This window comes from Talaromyces proteolyticus (assembly GCF_021365285.1).
Source record: "Talaromyces proteolyticus strain PMI_201 chromosome Unknown BGW36scaffold_11, whole genome shotgun sequence".
In the NCBI taxonomy this organism is placed as follows: domain Eukaryota; kingdom Fungi; phylum Ascomycota; class Eurotiomycetes; order Eurotiales; family Trichocomaceae; genus Talaromyces; species Talaromyces proteolyticus.
The window spans coordinates 580,333-593,412 of NW_025764287.1; the positions used below are offsets into that span (position 1 = coordinate 580,333).

The window sequence follows — 13,080 nt, forward strand, 5'->3', positions numbered from 1 at the left end:
CCTTGACCACCCCCCTCCCCGCATTGTCCAACCTACAAAGCTACCGATAGCACAGTTTCATCCTGTCTCGTTCTCGGGTCCACATTGTCGTTGCCCGCTCGCGCTTTTCTCGACTCCCCTGGGTTGAGCCATTGTGCCCGTCCTCGCCTTGGCGCCGATCACCCGAACGTTCGACTGCTCGCCTCCGTTCATGGCCTGAGCCTCCCAGCAGGAAGACTAGAGAGACAGCCTCCACGCTGTCGGGGATCAGTCAGAACAGTCCAAGGGCTACGGCGTATGGCTTGGAAGATACGCTCGCAATCTGTCGCCGTTCCCGTGCCCCTCGTTCCCTTCCACCATCACCCCTCGTCGCGCCGTCTGGGGAATGAACCCGCGCTGAAAGTGTCATCTATTCACCTGTGAAGCAACGCAGCCCTCAACCCTCGACCACTGCGCGCCTCCGAATCCAGTCACGGCCCCCCTCCCTTCTGCCGCAACCATCATCATGCCTGATCGAACCCTCCCCGACATCCTCATGCCGGGTAACGGCGGCTCTGCCAGCCCTCGTCCTTGGGGAACTGGCGCCGGAACCAATTCTCAAACACAATCTCCCATCTCCCCAATAGACGGTCAACAGCCATTCGATCGAGTCCCCGCCTCCGGTGTCGCATCTCCCGCACCTGTCTATCAGCCAGACAACCGCGTTCAAAGACGCCAAGACCCTCCTCGCGAGCCTTGGGAACAAGACCAGGCCGAACCGCCACGCGACTCCTCAGCCCCAAGAGACAGGACTCGCCCTCACACCAAAAGCACCAAATCCCCCTCGAATCGCACTTGTAGGAAGTGCGGAGAACCGCTTACAGGGCAGTTTGTGCGCGCACTTGGTGGTACCTTCCATCTAGAATGTTTCAAATGCAATGTAAGTTATCAGCATTCCTCCACGTCTCGTAGCTGTTCGTTGCCTACTGACAACCTAATTTAGGACTGTGGAGATATCGTGGCTTCTAAATTCTTTCCCGTTGACTCAGACGACGGTACTGGCCAGTACCCTCTGTGTGAGACAGACTATTTCCGACGATTGAATCTCCTCTGCTACGACTGTGGCGGTGCGCTTCGAGGATCCTACATCACTGCGTTAGACCGAAAATATCATATTGAGCATTTCACTTGTTCTGTTTGCCCAACCGTGTTTGGTGCACAAGACTCTTACTACGAACACGAGGGCGACGTTTACTGCCACTACCACTACTCCACTCGCTTTGCTCAGCGATGTAATGGCTGCCACACTGCTATCCTAAAGCAGTTTGTCGAAATCTTCCGCAATGGTCAAAATCAACACTGGCACCCGGAGTGCTATATGATTCACAAATTCTGGAATGTTAGGCTCGCTCCTGCAGGCCAACAGCTTGAGAAGCCAGAAATTGAAGAGGAAGCAACTGATGCAGAGCGTGAAAAAGTACGACAGGAAGAGGAAATGATGGAAGAAAAGGTCTACAAGATTTGGAGTATTCTATCGACATTTGAAGAGTCGTCAGCTGCTTGTATCTCCGAGATGCTCTTGCATGTCAGTAACGGCGCTTATGTGGACGGCGTTCTAGTCGCAAGAAGCTTCATTGCACATGTCGAAATTCTTTTCGCTGCAATCGATATGCTGGCTACGATGTTGAGAGAGCAGGGAATGAAAGGTTCATCTACCACACGTATATGCCATGATACTGGGTGCTAACATTTTTTGTAGATTTGTCATATGGACGTGAGGCAAAACTCCTCTGCAAGAAAATTGTTGCATTCTTCTCGCTTTTATCGAAAACCCAAGAAACCGGCGTGAGAAAGCTAGGCGTCACCCAAGAGTTGTTATCGCTTGTGACAGGTCTGGCTCATTACCTCAAACTCTTGATTCGTATAGGCCTACAGGGTTCTTTAAAGCTTGAGCGGGCAAAAAATACACCAGATGGTCTTTTCGCTTTCCTCGATCACCTCGAACTTCATCTTCAGGAACTTAAGGCATCTGAGGAACACCAGTCCACTGATCTCATGTCCGGAGTTAACCATCTGGCAGATCAATTCTCTGATTGTTGTACCGCATGTAAGGAACCCATTGATGATGCATGTATCCTCTATGGCGAGAGACGATGGCACATCAAACCTCCACATCTTTCCTGTTCTTCGTGTCAAAAAGACCTGACTGTGGAAATACATGATGCAATGTGGAGTGCAAAAGAGGATCGCCCATTTTGTAGACCCTGTGCCTTGCAGAAAGGTCGGGCGCCAGATGCTCAAGGTGGCTTTACAAATGTTACGAAGCTTGTGCAGTACGTCTTTCTTCTGAAGGTCGCACTTGCAAGGCTCCTTTCGGTATTGCGGTCTAGTGGTACCCTTCCCCACAGCACCGGTACGTATACTTTTTCTTATTCTCTCCTATTTTTGAATAATCATATACTCATTTGGATGTAGATGACCCTAATCTGAATGCTTATGCGGCCAACGAGGGTCATCGTGTTGATCCGAATGGAGAAACCTCGGGACCTGGACCTAGAGCCGCAAATTCGCGCTCGTACTCTTTTACCGGCTCAGTCAAGAACGAAGAATCTTCACTTGAACAAACTGTCGGTGAAATGCGCAGGTTGCGTTCTATTCGTAACGAACGAACCTTGTCAACTACTTACAAGAAAGCTCGTGCGTCAAGAATCATCGATGGCCCAGAAGGAAGAAGCGCTCGTCCCGGGTCTTCTAGTGGCGAGGGTCCCGATCAGAGAAATGCAGGCTTCCAGATCATAGAAGAGAGGGATGTCAATGGGGACACTGTGAACGAGCTTCATTTCGGTCATCAAGATGCATTGACACTGGATGATATTCCTAGAATTGTGGCTGCTGAACAAGCAAAGGAGCAACGGCCTAATGCTTCTAAGTACGCAGGAAGTAGTCTCATCGGTACTGGAGATCCGCAGGCCAAATTCGTCTCAGGCCACAGGCGGGATGTATCGGGACCGTTGGATAATCTCCCTGCCGATATTACTGGCAGCAAGACCAAGAAATACTTCTCTGAGCTATCTGCGCTGGAATACTTTATTGTCAGACATGTTGCGGTTCTCTCTATGGAGCCTTTGCTAGAAGGTCACTTCAACTTAGAAGAACTGCTTTCTTTAATTGAATCACGCAAGCCTACGATATGGAATATTTTTGGGCGTGCGTTCAACAAGGAAGGGAAGAAAGTGGGCAAGAAGAAAGGCGTTTTTGGTGTTAGCCTTGACTATCTTGTCGAGAAAGAAGGCGCTGAGTCGACACATGGTGTTGGCCCTGGAGCGCTCCGTATTCCTGCTCTCATTGACGATGCAGTGTCGGCAATGCGTCAGATGGATATGTCTGTTGAGGGTGTATTCCGGAAGAACGGCAACATTCGTCGCTTGAAAGAAGTTGCAGACCTCATCGACAACAAGTACGATCAAGTCGACATGAGTAGGGAGAGTCCAGTACAAATCGCTGCGCTCCTCAAAAAGTTCCTTCGAGAAATGCCCGACCCACTAATGACTTTCAAGCTTCACCGGCTTTTCCTCATTTCACAGCGTATGCTTTGTTCCCTTTCCAATGTTATACTATTACGGTCGCTAACTGAATTCTGTAGAAATCTCCGATCCTGAGAAGCAGAAGCGTGTCCTGCATCTGACTTGTTGTCTATTACCTAAAGCTCACCGCGATACCATGGAGGTCCTCTTTACTTTCCTCAACTGGACCGCCTCATTTTCACATGTGGACGAGGAGTCCGGCAGTAAAATGGACATACACAACCTTGCTACAGTAATGACTCCGAATATCCTCTATCCCAACTCAAAGAACGCTAGCATGGATGAAAGTTTTTTGGCTATAGAAGCAGTGGCGTCTTTGATCACATACAATGATGTCATGTGCGAGGTGCGCTACCCTGGATTGCTTTCTGTTAATTAACTCGGTCTAACTTCGATAGGTTCCCGATGATCTCCAATCGATACTCAATGATACAAGCTTCTTCAAGGACAGCGCAGATATTACCACAAAGGAAATTCTCAAGCGGTATGGCGACTTTGGAAAAGGCACTGTTGCCCAACGCGTCACACCAGGTATCACGCCAGGCGTCGAACCAGTCGGCACGGGCTTGACTCGCACCAATACTACCCCTGTGACTGCACGCATCGAAACAGATCCATCGCAGGCAGCAGCGTGGCAAATGCAAAGCTCGGTGCGTCATGTCCAAGCACCTGGAGGGCCAGCATATGCTGCAATGCCAACCAACCAGCCAGGAGGGGAGTATGGTCCACCGGAACAAACTCGTGACCGCAGTGCGAGTGCAAGTAGCCAGCAGCAGGCTCCGGCCGTGGGTCGACCTCAGCCGGACTCACAACAGCTTCCATATCGCTCTCACCCTGGTGCCGGCCCTATGGGAGTTGCTGGCTGATTACCTAGTATACCCTCAGAATGTGCTATCTTTGGATGTCAGTTTCTTTTTCTCGAATGCAATATTTGACAACATAGCTATGCATTGATGCATGAACTGTGTGGGTGCTTATCAAAAGAGAAGGCGTTAATATTAATGAGCAAAGCCATTGCATTTCAGCCGGCCAGCCAGCATGTCAGGAGCGATTTTTCTTACTTTTTCGGATATGAAAAGAGAATTGTTTTCTTTTCCTTTCCTTTCCTTTTCTTTTCTAATGGGTGTGGTTGGGTTTTTTGGCGCGCATTGATGACAAAAAATCTCTTGCATAACAAGTCAAGATTAACATCTAGCTCTTCCTCTTTTCAAATACTGGCCACTTCGATTTTTAGCGACGAAAGCACTGGTTAGCGTTTTCTCGACAGTGCGCTGTTTTCCCTTTATACCATCTTTCTCCTCTTTACTTCATCGAGCGGAGCCACGTCTGTTATGATTAAGTCCTTTTCTTCTTTATCTCTAGCTATTATACTTTTCTTGAGGTCCGATTTCAGGTCAAGTGCAAGAGCATGTTCCATTTCCTGTTCGAGTTTTTTTTTTTTTTTTCCTGGCGCTGGGAGCTATCTCAATTGATACCACAGCCAAGAGGCTGCTGGTCAGGGTTACATATCACATAAAAATCTTTCCAAATCCTCCTTCAGGTCCTCAGCAAGTTGTGATGTGGTCTTCTCTTTCTCCAACCCTATTTTTGTTTGTTTACATGCTGAAATACATTTATTAAGTATGGAAGCAACATTGCAAGTTTACTTACATTCACATCTCCCTCAACTTGTATTGATTGATGTAAAATGACTAGGAAAACGTAGCAAAGTGTTTGTTTACGAGATGATATATGGGCTGAATCTTATTTAAGTCAAATTACTAGTCTAATCGCCGCTTTTGTTTTTATATGAGATTATCTCTCCAATGATGATTCACAATTATTTTCATCCAAAAAGAAAAAACAAGCAGCAATATTCACAACACTCCCACTCGGCGAATGGGATCTAGCGGAGTCGTCATGTAGCTAGCTCGGATTCGAGCCCGTAAACGGGTGAGTAATATGTGTGATAGCTGCAAGGCTGTCACTTATGATGTCACACAGCATTTTCATTCATTCCAGCTTCTTGGATAGTTAGTTTCAAACCAGTGTGTTTTGGAATATGGATGTCAGTTAGTACATGTAACTTGGTAGTACAGCATCATTTCAGTCTCAGTAGTCTTGATATATCAGTGGACGCTAAGCAATTAAGGCGATCTAATAGACAGGCACCCAACCCCCTGGTTATTTGATGTAGACCTAGGATGTCAGGTGAACAGGGTTAGTAGAATAAACCATTTGAACTGGCGATCATAAGTCAAAAAATTGAAATTCTAAATCCGTGGGTACAGAGACTCGTTTTAAAGATAGAAAGACAAGAGACAATCTGCAGCTTCATGACCGTGAAAAAAAAATGATACATCGTCTCTCACATGTACATTGTTTTTTCCAAAAAGAAAAGAAAAAAGAAATACAAAAACAAGTTCATCAATCGTTAGCTTAATGTTCGGCAGTCGAGTCAGCACTCATAAGAGCCAAAAATCCATCGAGGAGGCGTAGGAGGGTATATCAAACTAGGTCGTTAAAGCAGGGAATAGGCCGAAAGGCGAAAGTATTACAGAAACAGAAACCCGGAGTTGATACCCAACCCAAAACAAGCAAACATGTAAAAGCAGATAGTAGTAGAAACAAGCAGGTAAACAAGGCGATACAAGTTCAAGAAATATCTCCAACACTTTAAAAGCAAATCTTTAAAAGTGAAAAAGAAAGTAGAATTGGTGTGGTTTACTTCCGGCGGCGTGTCTTGAGCAGACTGGATAAGATAACCTTCGAAGAACCCTCTCTACAGAGGATACCTTCTCGAAGCGCCCAACCGACGAGATTGGGGTCCTCGGCTTCACCGCTAAAGGAGCCACTCTCGTAGTGCTTGCCCATATGCTCCATGCGCTCCTCCCAGGAAGTGAAGACGATATTGCATTCAGCGCACTTGGTTTGCGGTGGAGGGCTGCGTTGTCTCAGCCAGCATCGGGTATGGTGTTCACGAAGGGTATGCTCGAAGTCATCGTTTGGGTCGATTTTCGCGTTTTTGTTATTGCCTGGGTTGTGCATCCGGCGCAAGTGCTGCGTAAACAGGTCCTTGCGGTTGAAATCGTTCGGGACTTTGTCGGTTGAGCCACAGCCTGGAAGATCACAACGCCAGAATCCCAGCTTGAGATGCTGTGACGCGATGTGTCGCTTCCACTCGTTCTTTGAGTTGAAAGTACTGGGACATCCGTACTGCTTGAAGCTGCAGAAGAAAAGACGGTCGGCAGCGCCGTTTTTCGGATTAGACCTGGCTTTGGATTTATAACCAGGGTCATGACGAGGACCGCTTTTGCGTGTACGAGGAGAAGGTGCTTTGGGAGTCTTCTTCCGCTGGAGACTCGAGGGAGTCTTTGTTCTGGGCATGCTTGCCAAAGAGCTCTGTTGGCTCTCTAGGTAGGAATTGCGGGGCTGGTCGTCTTCGTCGCCGTCAGCGTCGACATCGTCGTCCATATCGTCGCCCATATCGTGGGTCACGAGCCCTCCCTCAGCAGAGTGGTACGAGGTCGGACAAGGGTATATCTGTGCAACTTTGTCGCCGCAACATTCTGGTTCGGTAAAAGGCTCTAATAGACAAGCGTGATCAGTCTGGGTTCAGCTAGATAGCTCTCTCGTTCATGTTCTTTTGTCTAAATCAGAAGTGGCTGGCATGCTAGCCCTTCTCTATGACATGGCTGTCTTACCAGGATAATGCTCAACCTCGCGCGGGGTCACTGATCCATATCCGTCAAAATCCTGGATAGATGGTTCGAACATATGCCCATGTTGAATGGGGTTCAAGGAATAAGCAGCAAAATTCCCCGGACTAGGAGACCGGTCAGTCTCCGAAATAGAAGAAAGGTCTGTGGCAGGCGGACCAGGTGGTGATGGATATTCACACTCATAGAAAAGCGGGACGCAGTCATATGGTTCCTCCTTTCCTAGGGTTTCCGGAACGTGGTATGTAGCATCGGGGCCAATTGACATCCTGGGGAACGACAGGTCAGAGTGTCCACGGACGACAAGTTCCTCAAGGGGCATCACGCGCGATTCCAGGCGCGTCCTTCGGTCCAAATTGGTGAAAGATGTGTGGTCCAATCCATATGAGGGTTCGGCGTGAAGGGGATTTAGCGGTGGTAATATTTGAGGATACATCATCTTGTCGTCCGGGGTCTCGACGTACGAGGGGAATGTAAAGTCCTGATTCATAGCGACAGCACGTTAATGTATATTGATAGACAACTCATGAATGTCTCGAGAGATAATAGGGACATTAAACAAGAGAGTTCTAAGCAGATGCGCGGTAAAAGGAGGAAATAAAGCAAAGAAAAAATCGACAGAGCTTGTGTTTCAATGACAGAATTCTCTACGACTCGCGCAACCTCGGTCAGACTATATATCTTCCTGGGTCTTGGATTTTCCAGTGTACGGACGAATTTTCATTGGCTGCCAGCTGATTGACGAATACAGGGTTCCCAGCCTGCAGCCAAATCCCCCATTTCATAATTAGTACTACTCGATAAGGAGGGCATTGCCTGGGCCGCCAACAATCCGACGCATCCTTCGCCCTCCAGTGTTGCTATTGAGCCGCACTAAACTGCATTTAGAAGGGCCTCGATGTAATTTGTTTTTTTGGCGTTTGTTGGCGACACAACACCGGTAGCACTAGTCTCTCATGGATCGCAATTACCAAGCCACTCGACAAGTCTCGATAATCTCTGTTGTGGGTCGTCCCTGGTATTTTGGATGTTATTTGAATTTGTGGAGCTTGTGCTTGCTCAATGCAACGACCGGCCAGGTCCAGCTCAACAGGGGTCTGCTGAAAAAGCTTAGGCATAGTGTAGGATATGTTACGACAGGGGAAACACATCAACTTCGGGGAGACCTAACAGCCCGAGTTTGTCAGACAGTCGTGCAGCCAACGGAGAGCAAGGCACTTCTGCCAGAACATCGTTTGGAGCTGTACCTCGTATGGTGTGACGATCTGAGATGGTGGAGGGTCTGACTCGTTAACGATGTCTCGATTGGCGCTAGTAACGAGACTCTCCCGTCAACATGCGCCTAGGCATCTAGAACTTCACCCGGGTGGCTCATGCAATAATGCATGCAACTTTCCTTTTTCCCTTTCCCAAAACTATAATACCAACCACACACCACATGCCCGAAAGTAAGGCACGTTATGCACTGCCAAGGCTGACTAGCATCGCCCGGGTTGCCCTTTGCCCTTGTGGTGCCTCGTGATTTGGGGGCGAATAGCCGGGCAGGGACAAGTAGGCCTTTGCATGGAAGATCGTACCTGCTAGCGGCATTACTTAATCACGCACCTGCTTATCATTAAAGGAGACATGCGTGTCAGCCGTCAAACAGCGCGGGTCCAGCGCGTGTCTGTCGGTACTCCGGAGGCTGTTGTTGCTATCTAACTTCTGACCCAGCAGGTATTGGGTATTACTCCCGGACATCCGGCATGAAAAGGGGCACTCGCGCTGATATCCCCTTTTCTACCTTTGGGATAAATGCCAAACTCGCAGCATTATTCGATTTATGAACATTGGTGCGCGTTGTTGACAGGGATTGCAGCAGCTGAGTCCTAGCTTCTAGGTCAATAAATCATAATGCCCACGGGCCATGTGGGAACGCCAGGCGGTTAAAACTCAAGGGTCCACCAGCCCGAGAATCCTGGAGATCCCCGGCGCTTCGAGACGTCAACGAGAACGTCAAAAGGTCCAGACATCGCCGATGGCATAGTAGACTTAGTAGTATCCCCCCTCCCTTCCACGTGATGATAAATCTCTGAGCATTCAATTCCGGTAGTAACCTGAGCAGACCCTTGCCGAGTCTCACTCGCGATGCGCCAATCAAAGCGAAGGCTCTGCGAGAGTCTGTCTGTGCCACATTTGATGGGTGTTTGACCCTGTTTTCGCCCCAATCGGTTTATCTGTACTAGTATGTATAGTATAGCTGGGTTAGAACCGTCGCACAAAAAGCTCTTATCATTGGCTGTCGCTGCAACTTGAGGAGCTCGACTAAAGAATACAATAGCAATGCATGCAGCCGCAGTTCAGCTAATACGTAATCTCAAATTAGTTGTTAAACCGGTGACCACTGACCACAGGACGTATCTTTTCTTTTTCGAGACCCATTTTCAGGTTCCGCCTGTCATCGACTCATCGCACCAGTGGTGGTAAATCGGTAAATCGCGGGGTCGGGAGAAGACCGAGACATTGCTCAACTAACGCGTTGAACACTTCGGGCACTCTTCGCAATGCCCCTGCATTGCGATGATTCCCTTTCAAGGCTTACTGAGCGACAAGCAGCTAACTTGCAGGCGTCTATTGAACAGGCCCTGTAAGAGGACGTACTAGAGGCATTAGTTAATCATCCTTTCCGTGGTGAGCCGGTGCAATGACCCTCTAGTCTGATCGACAAGAATTTGTTCATCGTAGTAATTAAAACTCAATGCCAGCAGTGGTCGACGCAATGCCCCACTTTTGGGGTCGGTTATAAGCAGTTACTCCAATTTCCGAACAGAGCAGGAGAATTCGCCCAAGCAGCAGCCAAAGATGGTTGAAACATGAGTGATCATCGGCCAAATTTACTGCTTCCGCTGTAGTTAGTGTCAAGGGTGGGCGAGGGCTGTTCGCCCGGGTAATCAAGGTGAGGCACCGCCGCCCTGGAACCCAAGTCAGCCTGGGCTCATCTGGGCAAAGAAAGCCGTGGGGCTGGGCAGTGCGATATGATCTTCTGACCGCAAACTAGCATCTAGCAGTCGACTAGCACGAGAGGCAAAGGCAGTCGTAATGCTTATCAACGATCAGAACCTTGGCAGCCATGTGGTGAGCCCACGACTGGTCCATTGGCCCTGATCGAGCAGTCAATTCGGAAGAAGCTAGCCAATCTGGAAACGATTTGACAACTGACAACTGACAATTAACAGAGCTCGAAAGCGCCCGTGTGGTAGATGCATGCTTTGGCAGGAGCTGATTAGAGGTCGGTCGTTCAGGAGGGCACACGGCATATGCCTTGCAGAGGTCAACTTGTTTTTTCTGCTCCCCCTTTTTCTTCAGGGCAGGCAGTATCGATTGCAGCGGAGAACAAAGAAATTCATCTGTGCTCAAGCATCTTCATAATACTAATAATAATAACAATAATAATAATGCATAAGTAGGTCTCATCCGGGGAATGCGAATGATGCACGGTGTGTCGGGGGGCGGTGTCGCTAGTCGCTGGTGATTGGTGGCGCTGTTGCCATTGACTGCGCCGCCAGCTGTTGGACCGAGCCGCCAATACGAGACAGTGAATTATTGGGTGCGCAGTGCAGAACGAGTTGCACATCGAGATCACCTGCTTGCGTGTTGAAGGCAAGACGAGACGAGACGAGACGAGACGAGACGAGGCCACGCTGAGCGATTAGACAGTTGATCCGACCGAAGAAGGAAGGAGCGCGCCCACCACATGTGCCGCATTGAGCACCGCCGCAACCACATCCCGCATCAACATATCAATTGTTAATCGTCAATCGTCAATCCTTCCTCCTCTTTGCGCCAGCTGTCTGCTGGCCCGGCCACTATGTGTGACTCCCTGCCCCTGTATCGCTCTTTTACTTGGCGCGCCTACTGACCGCATCGCTTGCTAGGGCCGTCTTCTCACTCATCATCATCAACAAGGCCGGCGGTCTCATCTATCACCGGGAGTTTCAGGCAGGCCTCCAGCGGCTCTCGACGAACGACTACCTAGTCCTGGCGGGAACCTTCCACGGGTGAGTGACTCTTGACTCTTCTCTGCAGTCGACATCCCGGCCTGCGCTGACAGCCAATTCTTTCCGTGACAAAGCGTCCATGCCATCACCCGCTCCATCACCCCCCAGATCCCCTCCGCCTCCAACATCAGCAACACATCCGGCACATCAACGCCTACAACGAATAATCCGTCATCGAGCACGTCGCTCCCGAACCCAGGCCTGCCGAAGTCTGGCATCGAAGTCCTCGAAACAGATCGCTTCCGCCTGAGCTGCTTCCAGACCTTGACCGGCACAAAATTCCTACTGTTCACTGATCCCCTGATGCCAAACATCGATACAGTACTGAAAAAGGTGTACGACTTGTATGCGGACTATGTGATGAAGAACCCGTTTTACCAACTAGAAATGCCCGTCCGCTGCGAGGCTTTCGACCGGCATCTGGGCACTTGGCTGCGAGGCAGGACATAACGATCGATATAGAGATGAAATACTAATGAAATGACGATATCAAAATCGAGCAATCTATACATGCACAATGACTCCTGTTCATGTTCGTAAGAAGATAGATAGAGTTACACTTGAAATCTGCTCTCCGAGGCAGACTCGTGATGCATTAGAAAGAACCCAACGTAGGTTATAATCTAGAAACTGGAGTTCCACTACGCCGTGTCCATCTTGTCCCCATCTTGGTCCTTATCCTTGGATGGCTCGCCACCCTCTTTGGCTTCCTCTGGAATGTTCTCCAGCGAGGCTTTCCCTTCTTGTTCTTCACGCTCCCGCCTCTCCTTCTCTTGTCTGTTCTTCTCTTCCTCCAGTGATAGCCGTAGAGCAAAAGCAAGCTCGGGGTCGTTCTCTGCGGCATCCTCGAAACCGAACCCATCACCTTCCCCAGCACCTCCAGCAACAGCATCACCAGCCTCACCTCCTAAGATAGGTGTGACCTGTAGTTCTTCGCTAAGCAGATTCGGGCCCGGCGGGATGATAGCCAAGTGTGAGCCATCGCCTCCCTTTACATTCTCTATGAACGCTTCCAATTTCTTAGTTGTATCCGAATCCAAGTCTCCGAATGCAATAACATCAATGGACACGTTGTTCTTTTTCATCCTCTTTGCTAGCTTCACAAGCGACTTCTCATCTTCGGTGACCGGGGCGCACGAGAAGACAATGATCCGTTGTCGTTGGGACTTCTCGGAGCGATGTTTCAGGGCCAACTAGGACTATATCAGTATCGATCATATCATTCATCTCCATGTGAATCAAGCAGTGATGACCTACTCCAGCGACCTGTATACTTGATGCGAGGTGAGGTTTGCCGTGAATCTTTGTTCGGTGCAACCCAGATAGGATTTTGCCAAAGTCGGTTGTGAAAGTCGACAAGACCTCGGGACCGTTTCCTCCCATGCTCATGAGACCAACAGCCGACTGGGGGTGTGCTCGCATCTTTGTGTTATGTATAACTGCCACCGCATCGACCTGAGCCTGCCAGCGGGTGGCACTTGCATGGTGTCAGTAGAGCCGCCAGCGGATACCAAGGAATACACGCCCACTTACGTATAATCACCATTCCTACTCGGTTCGCTATTATCCACACTGCAATGAGTCAGTAAGTAGTCAAGGGCGACCAGAGAGGAGCTACCGACATAATCATAGTGGCTTCCAACCCCATCTTGACGGCTAAGCAGAGCTTCGAGCTCTGGACGGGCGGTGCACAGGTGCTCTCTGTATAGGGGAAGTGGACAATAAAGACAAGGAGTCTAACGCCAAGGCAGTTTTGGAGGGAGTGATGCAGAGATGGTATTCGAGATGCTGGGGGAGCGATGT

The 13,080-nt window shown here is 49.3% G+C and overlaps 5 protein-coding genes across 5 annotated transcripts; 3 read left to right on the top strand and 2 right to left on the bottom strand.

Moving 5' to 3' along the window:
* Positions 1–484: 484 nt before the first annotated feature.
* BGW36DRAFT_400109 (putative Rho GTPase activator) lies at positions 485–4,408 on the top strand (the record flags this gene model as incomplete). Its single annotated transcript, XM_046218604.1, has 6 exons — positions 485–898; positions 962–1,664; positions 1,718–2,371; positions 2,434–3,543; positions 3,602–3,888; positions 3,941–4,408. The coding sequence occupies 6 exons, from the start codon at positions 485–487 to the stop codon at positions 4,406–4,408; spliced, it is 3,636 nt and encodes a 1,211-aa protein (XP_046067997.1).
* Positions 4,409–4,580: 172 nt separating this feature from the next.
* On the top strand, positions 4,581–5,330 carry BGW36DRAFT_386795 (uncharacterized protein; the record flags this gene model as incomplete). Its single annotated transcript, XM_046217035.1, has 3 exons — positions 4,581–4,589; positions 4,883–4,964; positions 5,002–5,330. 3 exons carry the CDS (start codon positions 4,581–4,583, stop codon positions 5,160–5,162), a joined length of 252 nt encoding a protein of 83 aa, XP_046067998.1. The 3' UTR covers positions 5,163–5,330.
* A 915-nt stretch (positions 5,331–6,245) lies between these two features.
* Positions 6,246–7,730, bottom strand: BGW36DRAFT_431239 (uncharacterized protein; the record flags this gene model as incomplete). The annotated part of the gene is made up of 2 exons (XM_046220958.1): positions 6,246–7,108; positions 7,226–7,730. 2 exons carry the CDS (start codon positions 7,728–7,730, stop codon positions 6,246–6,248), a joined length of 1,368 nt encoding a protein of 455 aa, XP_046067999.1.
* Positions 7,731–10,882: 3,152 nt separating this feature from the next.
* BGW36DRAFT_386806 (Sybindin-like family protein) lies at positions 10,883–11,794 on the top strand. The gene is made up of 3 exons (XM_046217036.1): positions 10,883–11,089; positions 11,155–11,277; positions 11,352–11,794. Coding segments are annotated over exons 1-3 (501 nt in total). The 5' UTR covers positions 10,883–11,087; the 3' UTR covers positions 11,728–11,794.
* BGW36DRAFT_386808 (26S proteasome regulatory subunit S5A) lies at positions 11,795–13,079 on the bottom strand. Its single transcript, XM_046217037.1, has 4 exons — positions 12,900–13,079; positions 12,811–12,849; positions 12,535–12,754; positions 11,795–12,470 (listed from the first exon to the last, which is right to left on the bottom strand). Exons 1-4 carry the CDS (start codon positions 12,923–12,925, stop codon positions 11,919–11,921), a joined length of 837 nt encoding a protein of 278 aa, XP_046068001.1. The 5' UTR covers positions 12,926–13,079; the 3' UTR covers positions 11,795–11,918.
* Position 13,080: the final 1 nt, after the last annotated feature.

Bases quoted from the DNA above. Each gene is read 5' to 3' on its own strand.
- BGW36DRAFT_386806 (XM_046217036.1), top strand. The intron at 11,278-11,351 runs GTGAGTGACTCT...TCCGTGACAAAG, and splicing joins CTGGCGGGAACCTTCCACGG to CGTCCATGCCATCACCCGCT.
- BGW36DRAFT_386808 (XM_046217037.1), bottom strand. From the start codon at position 12,925: ATGGGGTTGGAAGCCACTATGATTAT. The intron at 12,755-12,810 runs GTAAGTGGGCGT...ACACCATGCAAG, and splicing joins AGTAGGAATGGTGATTATAC to TGCCACCCGCTGGCAGGCTC. The intron at 12,471-12,534 runs GTAGGTCATCAC...ATATAGTCCTAG, and splicing joins CAAGTATACAGGTCGCTGGA to TTGGCCCTGAAACATCGCTC.